Below are 14,283 nucleotides of genomic sequence, written 5' to 3' on the forward strand. Positions count from 1 at the left end.
TGTGTTTCCTATTTGATTTTAAGTCCCATTAAATTGGCAACCAAGATTAAACATCACAAAACATGTGCAAGCAAACCTTGCCACCAAAGTTCTTCTGGATGTGGGTGCAGAAGGAGCAGCAAGAATGCAGAGTTTCTTTCTGAGGTGATAAATACGTTCAAATATTGAGTGTGATTATGGTTACACTTATTTAAATATAAACCATTAAGTTTGAACTGTACATTCCAAATGGGTAAATTGTGTACCTTGTAAATTATGTCTCAATGATATGTTTCCTTTTAGATGGTAATATAATCCTATGTAAGCCAAAGTGTTAAAAACAAACAAACAAACAAAACAAACAAAAAAATCTTTGGCTACAAGCCAAAGCAAAGGTAACTGGGCCAAACCATTCATTTCAATTTTCTTCATATCATATTCAGATGGTAAAGCAACAGGTTACACCTTGAGTAACTTCAGAGCAACTTGCTATTTCTTATGGTAAAGGAAAATATAACCGTCCCCACTGCCAAAAGAGTAACGTGACTTCTATCTCTGTTAGTTTATGACCTTGTACAATCTGAAAATTTTCCTTAATTATAGGACAATGATAGGGTGGCTGGTTTTAGTCAAAGCGCTGGCTGGAAAGCCCAGAGACCTAACAGGTGTCCATTGCCTGTAAGGGACGGGCATTTATTCTGCCATGCTCTCAGAATTCAGGCTCCTAACATGTGGTGTGGAACTCCATTGACCTTCACTGTTCAGTCACTTTCAGGGCAATGTAGCCCCACCCAAAGAGCACAGGTAGAGGGCGTGACAACAGGCCTCAGGCCCTAGAGAGATGTATATACTAATGAGATGCCTGAAGGCCAGAGGGCAGAGCCAATTAGGCATTCTTCCCCAGACCCTTTCTCCTTTCTCCCCCCTATTTAACTCAGGTCTACACTGAGTTTCACGGGAGGGATGGGTGGTTTACACATCCAGATTCAACCATCATCCGTCATGCCAATAGAGCTGTTTGGAAACCCAAGGACTTTCTCGTGTCATTGGGGCTGTGTTGTGTGGAACCGTGGAGAAGGCCTTTAATGAGCCTCTGTAGCCAGAGCCGCCACGCCTAATTTCCCACCTGGAGGAACTTTCTGCCAGCCACCCTACCCACAATTAAAATAAAATGTAAAATGTGCCTAATATTAGTTATTCTTATTGTGTTTCTCACTTTGCAACCCTAAAGCCTACACAGCAGATTGTTGAGTTTATTGTAGGTTGAATAGTCCGTCCAATGTGAAGATGAGCTGAGACCAGGCAAGGTGATGTAGTTACAACCATAATCTTGGTTATTAAATGAGGACAGTGTGTTTCTCATCCAGGATTCATGTCTGCAATGGTGTCCACTCATTCTCATTTGTGGGGTCCCACTGCTGGAGGTTCCAATCCAGCAAGGAAGGACTGCAGTCAATGACTGTTTAGGCCATATTCTACTCTCTTCAAGCATGGAGATGATTTAATTTTTGATCATCCTATTGTGACTTATATTTGGAGTGAACATTCATCAAGCTCTTCCTGTTAACTACTTCATCCCTTCCAACCTACACTTTTCTTTTTAAAAACTAGAAAGCTTATACTATATTTCAATGAAGGAGTTCCCTTTCATGGATTAAAATCAAACCAGTTATTATAACACAAAGGGATTGACACTCCAGGGTAAAGGATACAAAGAGAAATGTGGCTACCCCTTACTATAAGACATAAAGAGTTTTAAAATAAGTTCCTTTCAACTTGAGGAGAGACTCACAGTGGTGTGAATAGTGCTTTCTACACTGAGAATTAAAAAAAAAAAAATTAGGTTAAAAACAAACTCTGCACCGTGTAAGATCATAGTAATTATCAGCTGAACTTCTTGTTAAGCCGGATATTATGAACTTGTACTTCTTATTTCATGAAATTACTTAGGTCAGTTTCCCCTTTGAAAAACAAAGTAAATCTAACTCTACAGTCTGGATAGTCTATGGCAGTGAATACTTTAGCATTTTCTTGTGGAGATATATTAGGCAACGTTCTGTGCAGGAATAATAACACACACAGAGTAGATTTATTATACTAATTTACATTATAAGGTATGTACCATCTGTACACTGAAGACACAGAGTACTCAGTACCTGCTTAATCCATGAAGCCAGATGCCTCTATAGTTCCAATCTGGCGTGAGAAGTTTGGATACTTCCTCAAAAGTTACTAATATTGAGTCCATGTTAAAAGTGATGCTTAAATCTAATGTCAGTGAAAGCAATATGCACACACATGTATATATGTATATATATACACATATATACATATATACATGTGTGTATACACATATGTATATATATGTTTTAGAGGATTGAATGTCAGACCCTGTACAAGTTAGACAAGTGCTCTATCATTGAGCTTCATCCCAAAGTCCTCAATGAGCTTTGAAAATCACATACTTGGTCTTAACATTAACAACAAATACAATTTCAAGATGACTAAATAATTTGAACAATCAAAAGAAATTGAATAGAAATAGCCAACAAGTATCAACCATCAGAGAAATGAGAATTAAAACCACAACACGACATCATGATGCCCCAGTTAGAATGGCTATTATAAAAAATAATAATAATGGAAAGGTATAAGAACAAAAGAACTCCGTGGGAATGTAAATTATAACCATGGTGAAGAACAGTGTAGAAACTCCCCCAAAACTAAAAATAGATCCACCATGTAATCCCAATATAAAGGCAGTCTATCAGAGATTACTTCATGTCCATGTTTATGGTGGAATTATTCACAACAGTAAAGATGTATTATCAGCCTAGAGACTCACCAAGAAAGGAATGAATAAAGAAAACATGGTATGTATACAAAATGGAACATCAATTTGCAGGGAAATAGATGGAACTAATGGACATTACTTTAAATAAAATAAACCAGACACAGAAACATAAGTATCATGTGTTCTATCATATGACAAAGCTAAAAGAAAATAACCTTAATGTGGAATAGTGATGAATTGAGATTTGGGGGGAAAGTGAAAGAAAGCTGGATTTGACTTTACGATGAGTATGTTGTATGCAGATGTTGAAATATTATACAGAATTGTATTTATACATACAATTAATACATCTTAATCCAAACAATTAGATATAGAAGCATATTCTTATGTGCATAACCCATTAGCACCTTTTGTCATACTTAGAATGTAACCCTCTTACTATTGTGTGAAAATCTCCATGTGCTTTGTATTCTGACACCTTTCCAATATCACTCAGGTCTCCCCCTTGGTCTCCTCACTGCTTCTCAGACAGTGATCACCCCCTGCTTCTCTGTGTACAGTATATCTTTTCTCTACCAGCTTTTTTCATTCTTCTGGTCTTCCTGAAGAGGCATTTCCTGACCACCTTACCCCTAGACACCAGCTGTGCCCTGAGTTTTATCTCTTCAATAATTGCTCTGTATTTTTGTTCATTTGGCTATGGACTGTTCTCCCAAGATACACTCACCCTCAACACTTAAAGTACACATACACATACAAACACACAAACAGATACAGACATACACACACAGAGACAGACAGAGATATAGACACAAACATACAAAACACACAGACACATACACACATATACACACACACACACACACATACACACACAGAGAGAGACAGAGATATAGACACAAACATACAAAACATATAGACACATACACACATATACACACACACAGACACACATACATACACAAAGAGAGAGACAGAGATATAAACACAAACATACAAAACATACAGACACATAAACACACACACAGACACACACACACACACACACACACACACACACACCATACCATTGGAATATAAGTCAAATGCAGTGGCTATCTCTATTTTGTCTCTAGAAACTTGTAGAAGAAATTCAGTAAGTGTATGTTGATAAAAGCTAGCTGCCTGGTTTAAACCTTTTTTATTTTTTCCCTGGAATCTTATTTTGTTGTTCTTTTCTTCAAAGTATTTGAGTGTACACTTACAGTGTGGTAGTGACTCCGAACGAAACTCCTCATTGATAGAATGAGCTCATGGGGAGAGCTTGTTATCTGGTTTTCATCTGCCCTTGCCTTGTTGGAGAAGAGATCCACTAGGCTGCAGACGGTGTGTACAGTCTCAGTTACTAATGAGCAGTGTGCCCTAAGTCAAACAGATACCTCTTTGGGTATCTGTTTCCATCAGTCTCATGGGGATAGTACTGGACCCCGCCTCATCAAATGACTCAGTCTCCAAGCCTTGCCAGACTCAGAGACCTCCATGAAACTTTTTTTGCTGGTATTGCCTTCAAAGGGAGTTTTTATTTTGTTATTCCCATGGCTGGTGAGTTTGTAGAAGAATCTTAATTTGCCATGCCCAAAATATGGGGAGAGCCTCTATTAGTCTACCAAAATTACTCCAACCAAACGTCACTGGCTGGGTGGTTTCAACAAAAATACTTTCTACAGTTCTAGAGGCTGAAAGGTCAACATGAAGAGGTGGGCATAGATGCCCTCTCTGGAGGAGCTCATTGTCCTGCTGATAGTTGCTTGCCTGCTGTGTGCTCCTTCTGTGTGCTAGCTCCTGCTGTATCTTCCTCTTCTAATGAGGACAACAGTGCAGCACAGTGAGAATCCTAACCTTACAACCGTGCTTAAGGTTAGTTACCTCCATAGTAGACTTCTCTCAAATATAGTCACACATTCACTGTAAGAATGTAGGCTCACAATTCAGATTTAGAATCCATGGGAAAAGTAAAGAGAATGTCAGGCATAGTGGTTCACACCAGGACTCAAAGGGAATAGGCAGTAGAGTCAATTTCAAGTGCAACCTGGACTACCTAGGGAACATATCTCATGTAAAAAAGATGGATGGATGAATGAATGAATGAATAAATGAACAAAAGTCCCAGAAATGTTGACTTAGGCCCTAAAACCATAAATCAGCCCCAGGGCTCTGTATACTTTCTTTAGTAATTTTTCTTTTCTCTAATTCTGCTGTCTTGAATATTTATAAGCACATCTACAGTAATACCCGTTTCTCACACATAGAAGTGAAAAATAGTATTTGGAGGTATAAAAAATACTAACAAAGTTTTTTTTCATGGTAATATAAAAAATATAACTAATACAAAGGTTTGTACTTAGCATTTTAATGGAATGTTACTGTAAACATATCAATTATTTTACCTACATGACGGTAGCTTTTGAAAAACATAATTAGTACCTTTCTGAAGCACAATTTTTGAAAGATCCATCTGTCCCAGTATCTTACATCTGATTCTCAAGTATTGATAAGAAAACCAGAATGTAAAGTAAATCCGTGTGTTTTCTGCTTTGGATACAAAGGTCAGACGATAATTTTTAAAGCTTCTACTTTTAAATAAAAATGATATACATCTTATATGTACTCATAAATAGAAATACCAAGAGATTATATCCAAGTAAATTGTGAGCCTTTAAGCTATTAATACAATATTTAAATATGAAGTGTATATGTATGCACCTGACCTGAGAGATGAAAGAGACCCAGAGAGCATCTACATTATACTCCATACGCATGGCCCAAATATGTCTTCTTGTGAAATTCAGCTTTCAAAACAACCCATTTATGCTACAAGATACTGACAAGGGTAGAAGATCTAAAATAATACTTATACCTTTTCTAAAGAAGAGGCCACTGAATCAGATTACTATTTACTCATTATTTCAGAAAAGACCTTCTTCTTAGCTTATTCTAAGTATAGAACCCTGTGCTCCTTAAGCAAAGAAAACATGATTTGATTCAACTTTCTCTTTCTTGACCCTTCTATTGAACCTGGCCCAGAGTAGAGGATCAAAAGACACTTCAAATTGATGGTCATAAAGACATAGTTGTGACCTTGAATGGTCATGACTACAGCAGCTTACTAAAGATGTCTGATGAGCCTGACATGCCCTGGATTTTGAACCCGACTTCCAGAAGGGCAGAGAATGATAGAATGGGGATACCCTTGATAAACTATGCCTAAAGTTAGAAAATATGCTTTGAGGGGCCCTGTTGCATTATTGGTCAGAACATCTGAGTTCTGTCTTAAGTATTCCAGACAAGCTGTGTGATACTGTACCAGGTGCTTAATTTCTCCATCTTGATTCTCTCGATAGATGAAATTTAATTAAGCCCATCAAACACTCTGCGAGCTCCAACAGTTCATGCACACAAGACAATTTGAAAATGAAGAAATTTCAAGATTCTGCAATCAGGTTGAAACCTACTTTTCCCAATTAGATTTTCTAAAAATTCTCCAGCTCCTGCCAGGCTGCTTTCTGTTTGGTCCTTTAGCTTCCTTGACAGTCTTTCCTGCTGGGACTTCTTCCCTGGTTGTCCTACCTAATTCTAATTCTTCCTTTTAAAGGATATATTTATTTTTATTTTTTGTACATTGCTGTATTGTCTGCATGTATGTATGAAGGTGCCAGATTCACTGGAACTGACATTATAGACAGCTGTGAGCTGCCATGTAGGTGCTGGGAATTGAACCTGGGTCCTCTAGAAGTGCAGTCAGTGCTCCTAACACTGATCATCTCTCCAGCCCTTTCCTCATTCTGATTCTTGAGTATATATTGTCCATCAGTTGAAGCCCTTGGGTCGTAAACGTTTGAGGTTTGCATGAATCGTTCAAGGACGGAGCAGAATGGATACTACAGAATGTTCTTCCGTCGTCCCTCCAAGCAGGTTTTATGTCTCTTCAACTTCACACCCTCATTTGACTCACTCCAACATCCCAAGATCACAAGAAAATGAAGTGGCTGAAAGTTTGTCCTATAAATTTGTCACCAAGCTAACAGAAGTACCTGGTTCTTACACCTCTTACACTCCTTTAGTTTGAACATGCTGATGTTCAATGTTCCTAAATTTGTCTAGGAAAAGTCTTAATGTTTCTACTTGTGATTCCCTTTAAGCTGAAAAAAAGAATGTTTTGACCCTAGGCATATAGCTATATAAAGTAGAAATGCAAGTCATAAAGATAACTCATAAAGGAATTTATTTTAAAATAGTTCTTTGGCATATATCAAAATTTACCATTTTTAAAGGTGAAAAAGTAAGTTTGCATACTAATGAGGTAGTTGGCCTTATTTTTACGTGAAGAATTAAATCATGACTGCGTATCTGATACTGTAGGACATAGATTAGCTTTAATATCTTCTCTAAGTGATCTATATTTTGATTTTTGTAACCACCAGTTCTGACATTTTCACTTTTCATAAATACGCAGTTCAAATGAGAGAAGTACAGTGAGGACCATTTCAGAAATTGCTGGAAATTCTGTTCTAATCCCAGGCCAAATTTTCTTCCTTTAATACCTTTTTATAATAAAACTGAAGTTAGCAACTCAGGCAACAACTTTTTAAAAAATCAAACATTCTAACTTAATACAAACTAACAATATACTAACTTGATACTTACATGCTGAGGACAGTAGAAAAATATTAAATGCAGAGACCTTTGTACACTACATGCAAAGAGTAGAGTAGTCTTGAATCTGAGCTGTTCCAGACAGTGTTTGTTGGTGTTCTATGGTGTGATGTAATGCTGCATGTGAAATACACATGTGTACTCAGGGCCAGTGTTGCAATGAAATCATGTGATACAACACAGGCAATAACCATCACAAAAACCTTGTATTAATTTTGCATTTGATTTGGAATTCAATTTTGGTCATAGTGAAATCATAAGCCATTTAACGTCAATTTGTTTTAAAACCCTTTCATAGTCCAGGTTCAAGAAACTGAGGATTACAGGGTATATGCAGTAAGACAAGGTGACACCTGGCAAGTTGACCTTCTCATTTCTTTCATCAGCTTCAAGACACACTATAGGCTGGAGAGCTATTTCAGTGGTTAATGTCTTTAATATCTCCTATAGAGGAGCTTGGCTTGATTCCTAGCACCCATATGGTGGGCTTACAACCATTGGTAACTCCAGTTCTAGCAGATTGTATGCCCTCTTCTTACTGTAGGCTCCAGGAATGCACATGGTACACAGATATACATACAGGGAAAACACTCATACACATAAAATAAAATAAAATACGAAAAAAAAAAACCCTGACAACTGGGAATACAATGAAAACACAGAGATAAGCTCATTTAATAGCCTTGACCCTCTTATTACCAACATGTGTATTTTCTATAAAGTTATAAAATATGTGATATGTGCTAAAACAATTTTAATACCAAATATGGCAACTAGTTGTAGATAATTGTGTTATCTATCTTCATTCCTTACTTATACAGAACTAAACCTAACAACTAAACCACAGAACTAATCTTTGCTTATAAGATTAAAAAATATTTATAACTCCATCCCAAAAAAATGTAGCTCTGTAACTCCTAGCTCAATCCAATGCCATAGGAATTTATTGGGTAAACTTTGTGTTGCTCTAATATTGTTAATGCTCAGGTTATCAGACTGAACACCTTCTCCATCCCAGGCCTACTCACACAAGAAAGAAGACAGGCTTTTGTAGGTTGCAAGTCCTGATCTGGTTTATTTATAAAGCAATAAATATTTGAAGCACAAACAAACTGCATGTGTGTAAACAAACTGTACAATGACTGATGAGAGATGGGGGAAGGGCTCAGAGGATTCCAAGAAGCACAATACTGTCATCCTGAATATAAGGTAGACTAAGAGAGAGACATCTCAGAAGCACTTGCGGTGAACAATGGATGGGCCTGCCTCATCATATTCTTGCTTGCTGATCCACATTTGCTGGAAGGTGGACAGAGAGGCCAAGATGGAGCCGCCAATCCAGACAGAGTATTTACGCTCAGGGGGAGCAATGATCTGCAGAAAGAAAACAAAACCATCGGTGTGTTCTGAAGTCCCCAACAATGGAGCGGGCAATAGGCTTAGAATATTCACAGGAAAACCACCACAGATTAACTGATGATAAATAATGTAGAAGATGTTATACCATAAGCAATGTAGCCGATTGGGTTGTGCAATCTCTCCCATATTTCATCATTTCTATTTATTTGTACTAGAGAATAATATTGGCAAAGGTCTAAATGCATGAAGGATAGCTCAAAAGCTGCAGACCTTTTAAATGTGTAGATAGGTTTAGTTGTTGCTCCCCCCCCTTCTGTGTTTAAAATAATTGCTTTTATTCACTATTTAGAAGCAATTCTAAAGTTTCATATCTTGAGGAAAGTGCTAGAAAAAAATCAGAAATAATGCTAACAATAAGTAGAAAACTTATAGAAGATAGAAAGCTAAGACATAGGAGGAGGAGGTTGGGAAGGAAGCTTGCTTTAGAATACCAAGTTTTGCCTTTGCCTTTCATTTCCAGTGTTCCTACCTTAATCTTCATGGTGCTGGGAGCCAGTGCAGTGATTTCCTTTTGCATACGATCAGCAATACCAGGGTACATGGTGGTGCCTCCAGATAGGACATTGTTGGCATACAGGTCTTTGCGGATATCAATGTCACACTTCATGATGCTATTGTAAGTAGTTTCATGAATGCCAGCAGATTCCATACCTAGGAAAAAGTTCTTTTTAAAATATTCACAGCACATTCAGGCTAGGGTGGAGGGGAGAAAATGGAATTCCTCTGTGTTGGTGAGCTGCCACCATTCATATCTAAAACATATGTTTCCCCTACAACACACTGCTAGGAACAGGTGGAACATGAGTTTCTACAATGTACTAATAGATAATCCAGTGTAGACTGCCAAGAGATAGACAACTGTGTTCAGTGCCTGTTTGGAATGAACACATCCTGTAGCCATCAGGAGTATGAAGATATATTACAAAAAGAATGACACATGTTTAAGTGAAAATTAGCCTACTTTGTTTTGTTTTGAGATGAATTTCACTCTGTAGCCCAAGCGAGACTTGAACTCAAGTTAATCTCCCTGCCTCAATTTCTGGGAGGTGGGGTTGCAGGTGTGAGGTAACACACCTGGTTTATACTTTTAATTTATGGACTAAAGTCAGATTTCAACTTCATCTGAGAGCAAGTATGTAGCAAAGATATTTGGTGGCATCAAACATGCAGTTACCAAAATGAATAGAGTTGTGGTTTGTGTTGAATGATAAATTACTTAAGTCTAGTCCATCAATAATGGAACTTATTGGCTTTTTGGAGTTATCAGGAATTCTCTATTTACTGACTGCTCAGTCTCATCCTATACTGTGAGGTAAACTCAGTGTAACATCTTTATTTTTCACTAGAGCACCTTAGTCTTTCTCCTTACTGAAGTATCAGGAAGCAAGACTGAGCTGAGTAAGATGACAGATGTTGACTCAAGAACCTTGTCTTGCTTCTAAGTAAAATGGATAATACTCTGGGCAACTCCAGAATTTCTAGCAACTGAGCCTCAGCACCAGAAGCTACCCCTTACCAATGAAAGAGGGCTGGAAGAGAGTCTCGGGACAGCGGAAACGCTCGTTGCCAATGGTGATGACCTGGCCATCAGGAAGTTCATAGCTTTTCTCCAGAGAGGAGGAAGACGCAGCAGTGGCCATCTCATTCTCAAAATCCAGGGCAACGTAGCACAGTTTTTCTTTTATGTCACGGACAATTTCACGTTCAGCTGCAGAGACAGAGGGCTTAATAGTCAAACTCTGAGGAAAGCATCAAATATGGGGAAGTAGGTATATTTACCAAGGAAGCAGAAGCAACAGGCATATGCTGTGTCAGGTAAGACACACACACACACACACACACACTCACCAGTGGTGACAAAGGAATACCCGCGCTCAGTGAGGATCTTCATGAGGTAGTCAGTGAGGTCCCGACCAGCTAGATCCAGACGCATGATGGCATGGGGCAAGGCATAACCCTCATAGATGGGAACATTATGGGTAACACCATCGCCAGAATCCAGAACAATGCCTGTTAGGAAAACATAGATGAGAAAAGGGTGAACAGAGAACCACTGCTTCAGCCATAGTGAAACCTGCTTCTGCTTGGGTCTGGGAAACAATGAGATCCCTTAATGTAAAGAATAAAAATGACCGTAATGGATGGATACTAACTCTGAAGGCAGTACAGTTTGTCTTACGAAGTATCGTGGTAGGAAATTTTCCTGGGGACACTTTAAAATGGTCATCCCTCATATCAGCCGTTAGCATGTTATGTAGTTATGTAAGCATCCATGCATGTTTTTCTTGGGGCCAATCCAACTTAAGATGTGTCTCTCTGTTTTAATTCAGACCCTGTAGGGAATGTGTGTCCTTGAATATGTCTGCCCAGGGGCTGTGAATGCAGCATATCACATCTCTTAAATAAAGGGAAAAATCTAACTCCATGGGTTACTGGATCTTACAGTAAATGTTCCTGAAACTAACCGTAGGGAATTATTGCTACCCTTTTCTCTCAGCATAGATACCTTGCTAGAGTCAGGGAGGGGACCTTTCCTGTGTCAGGTGAGAATTTGGGTTCACAGCAAAGTCAGTGAGTTGTGACTATGCTTAATCAGTGACTGTTCCCTAGCCCAAACAAACCTGTGGTTCTTCCAGAAGCATACAGGGATAGCACTGCCTGGATGGCCACATACATGGCAGGCACATTGAAGGTCTCAAACATGATCTGGGTCATCTTCTCACGGTTGGCCTTGGGGTTCAGCGGGGCTTCGGTGAGCAGGGTCGGGTGTTCCTCCGGGGCCACACGCAGCTCGTTGTAGAAGGTGTGGTGCCAGATCTTCTCCATGTCATCCCAGTTGGTGATAATGCCGTGCTCAATGGGGTACTTCAGAGTCAGGATACCTCGCTTGCTCTGGGCCTCATCACCTACATAGGAGTCCTTCTGCCCCATACCCACCATGACACCCTGTAAAAAGGAAATGAGAACATCATGTTCCCACCAAGGCAAGAATGCAGGCCTGGCCTTGTTAAGCTATATCCAATTCTGAAGGCAACGAATAGCTGTAATACTAGAAAAAGTAAAAGCAGATTTTTAAAGTTAGGCATGCTGGTTCATGACTATAACGCCAGCATTCAAAAGGCTGAAACAGACCACAGCTTAAATTTAGCCTGGCCTATAAAGCCAAATACCAGCCCAACTTGGGCCATAGTGTGAGACCCACCTCCAAGAGTTAAGACATAATCCTCATTTTAACAAATTATTTAGACTAATGTTATATGCTTTATCTCCACAAGAGAAAGTGTGTCAATTAATTTGATTATAACTATGGAGGAGAGAATACAGGGATTTTACTAAAGAAGCAGAGCCTTATCTTGTTCTTGAAATAGCATAATGACTTCATTAAATTACTAAGCTTATCACTGATGTCACCTAAGAAATAGGTGTCTTTTGGCACAACTGAATTAATGATGTCGTTACATCTTCTAGTCCCCTTAAGAAAAGATTTTGACACTCATTCACTGTACACAGGCTGACAGGCTGCTATCATTCAGATGAAAAGTCAAACCACTCAGAGAATCCTGGAGTAGCCTGCACTGGCCAAGCCTGAGGACTCCCAGCTCTGTTCTCTGGCAGCCTGTCTGTCCAAGCATGCGACAAACCCAGAGAGCATGGCATTTCTTTTAATAAACAAGGTGGTATGCCACTATCGCCATGGCACTTGTTGCTCTAGTCACATCTGACTGCTAAAAATGCAACACCCAGGAAGGAGATCCATTACAGCTTTGGGGAGTTCTGTAAACTGGCTGTGAACAAGAAGGAAGAATGCAGATTGGGTACTGGTTATTTCCAAGTAGTTACATTACTAGCAGTTAGCTGCATTGTTTAAATTGAACAAAGGGCCAAGGGCAAAGAAGAAATCCATGTTTCAGAGACACAGAAGACACTGCAGTTGAAAATCCACAGGTCCAGAACGAGAAGCTGGTGGTCTTTAACAAGAAAGAGCTGACCCATCAACAGGTGTGCCGCTGCAGTGGACTTCTTGGAATCTGGAGGTTGGCGGGGAGTTGCGTGGGATGGCTTGGATTTGAAACTCTCTGCTTCGTATGTATGACCTAAAGAGTCTCTGAACAGTTGGGTCAAGAGAGTCACTTTCCAGATTGCTGGACTGAGGGGGTGATAAGAAGGGGTCCAGAAAACGGATGGGGAGCAGGCTAGGAGGGGCGGAGAGTGTTACCTGGTGGCGTGGGCGACCCACGATGGACGGGAAGACAGCTCTGGGGGCGTCATCACCTGCAAAGCCGGCCTTTACCAGCCCGGAGCCATTGTCGCACACCAAAGCGGTGGTCTCCTCGTCGTCACACATCTTGGCACAGCTTCCGTGGGATCTGTAGGCTAAGGAAAGAAGAGTGGACCACACTCAGTGCTTGCAGAGCCGGCCTTCTCCTTTAGAGGGGAAAGTGATGGAAGTATCCAGTGGGGTTATTGGATTGTAGAGAGTGAGGAGACAATTGTATTCTCAAGACAAAAACCAAACCAGAACAAAAAGCGTTGGAAGAAGCAAGGGAGACTGCCCTTGTGGGTCAAAGAAAGTAGGTGAGACCTCACCCATGCTCTTCTGACCGAGAGGCTCATCCTACACCCCAGCTGCAAGGAGCCATGGTCCTAACCACTGGGAAGTCCGGCCCTTTCAGCTCCTTTCACTCTCCATATTTTCACCAACAGAAAGCCCGTTCTCCCTTCCTAGCCATTTGCCAGGACCGGGTGAAAGTGCTAAAGATCGGTGACCCACAAGAGCCCAGGTGGTGAGATGGCGTGAGCTCTTGTGCTGAGGAGATTTGATGAGACCCAAAACAACAACAACAAAAAAGTCAGAACCTCACCAAAAACTTTTCTTAACAAAAGAAAACAAAACAAAACAAAAAAAATCAAAAACCAAATCAAAACAGCAAAACTCCCAAAAACTAAGAGTGTGGAATCCAAGAGCAGAAAAGCCAGTGCTGATAGGATCCTGCAGGGAGCAAGGGCGGAGCAAGGCTGGGACTCACCGTGCTGGGGAAGGCTGGGTTCAGCTGGGCTGGCGCTGGTGGCAGGCACTGGGTGTCAGTCGCCTGGAGCGTGGCTTTATAGCGCGCTGATGGACGGGGTCAGTTGGAGCAGCCGGGGGCAGGGGTGGGGAGCCCCTGATCTGCCACCTTGCCTTATTTGGTCGCCTTAGCACCATCTAGGACCGCTGAGGCCATTCTTGGAGCCAAGGGCAGAGGAGAGGATCAGCCAGGGGGCTCCCAGACCATGTAAGGAAGGGGAGGGGGCAGCCAGAGCAATGGCCTTATAGGGAGGGGCAGGCCGGCAAGGGGTGGGGGGCAGGGGAAGGCTACATGATGCCCCTTCCTCCTTGTTGGGGAGGGGGAGCTCCCTAG

General features: G+C 40.5%; 1 protein-coding gene and 1 long non-coding RNA gene across 4 annotated transcripts in view; one reads left to right on the forward strand and one right to left on the reverse strand.

The window, feature by feature from the left end:
* LOC117702975 (uncharacterized) overlaps positions 1 to 14,283 on the forward strand; it is a 54,174-nt gene that overhangs the window by 28,812 nt on the left and 11,079 nt on the right. The gene's annotated exons all lie outside the window — the stretch shown is intronic.
* Actc1 (actin alpha cardiac muscle 1) lies at positions 8,512 to 14,074 on the reverse strand. The gene is made up of 7 exons (XM_034494269.2): positions 13,912 to 14,074; positions 13,101 to 13,258; positions 11,506 to 11,830; positions 10,733 to 10,894; positions 10,401 to 10,592; positions 9,354 to 9,535; positions 8,512 to 8,839 (listed from the first exon to the last, which is right to left on the reverse strand). The coding sequence occupies exons 2-7, from the start codon at positions 13,227 to 13,229 to the stop codon at positions 8,696 to 8,698; spliced, it is 1,134 nt and encodes a 377-aa protein (XP_034350160.1). The 5' UTR covers positions 13,230 to 13,258; positions 13,912 to 14,074; the 3' UTR covers positions 8,512 to 8,695.

This window comes from Arvicanthis niloticus, chromosome 2 (genome assembly GCF_011762505.2).
Source record: "Arvicanthis niloticus isolate mArvNil1 chromosome 2, mArvNil1.pat.X, whole genome shotgun sequence".
Taxonomy (NCBI): Eukaryota; Metazoa; Chordata; class Mammalia; order Rodentia; family Muridae; genus Arvicanthis; species Arvicanthis niloticus.

What these genes read in the sequence shown, in the direction of transcription:
- Actc1 (XM_034494269.2), bottom strand. Translation starts at nt 13,229, where the DNA reads ATGTGTGACGACGAGGAGACCACCGCTTTGGTGTGCGACAATGGCTCC. An exon ending in TGCTTCTGGAAGAACCACAG is followed by an intron (nt 10,895 to 11,505) that starts GTTTGTTTGGGC and finishes TTTTCCTAACAG; the next exon opens with GCATTGTTCTGGATTCTGGC. An exon ending in GTATTCCTTTGTCACCACTG is followed by an intron (nt 10,593 to 10,732) that starts GTGAGTGTGTGT and finishes CTGTCTCTGCAG; the next exon opens with CTGAACGTGAAATTGTCCGT.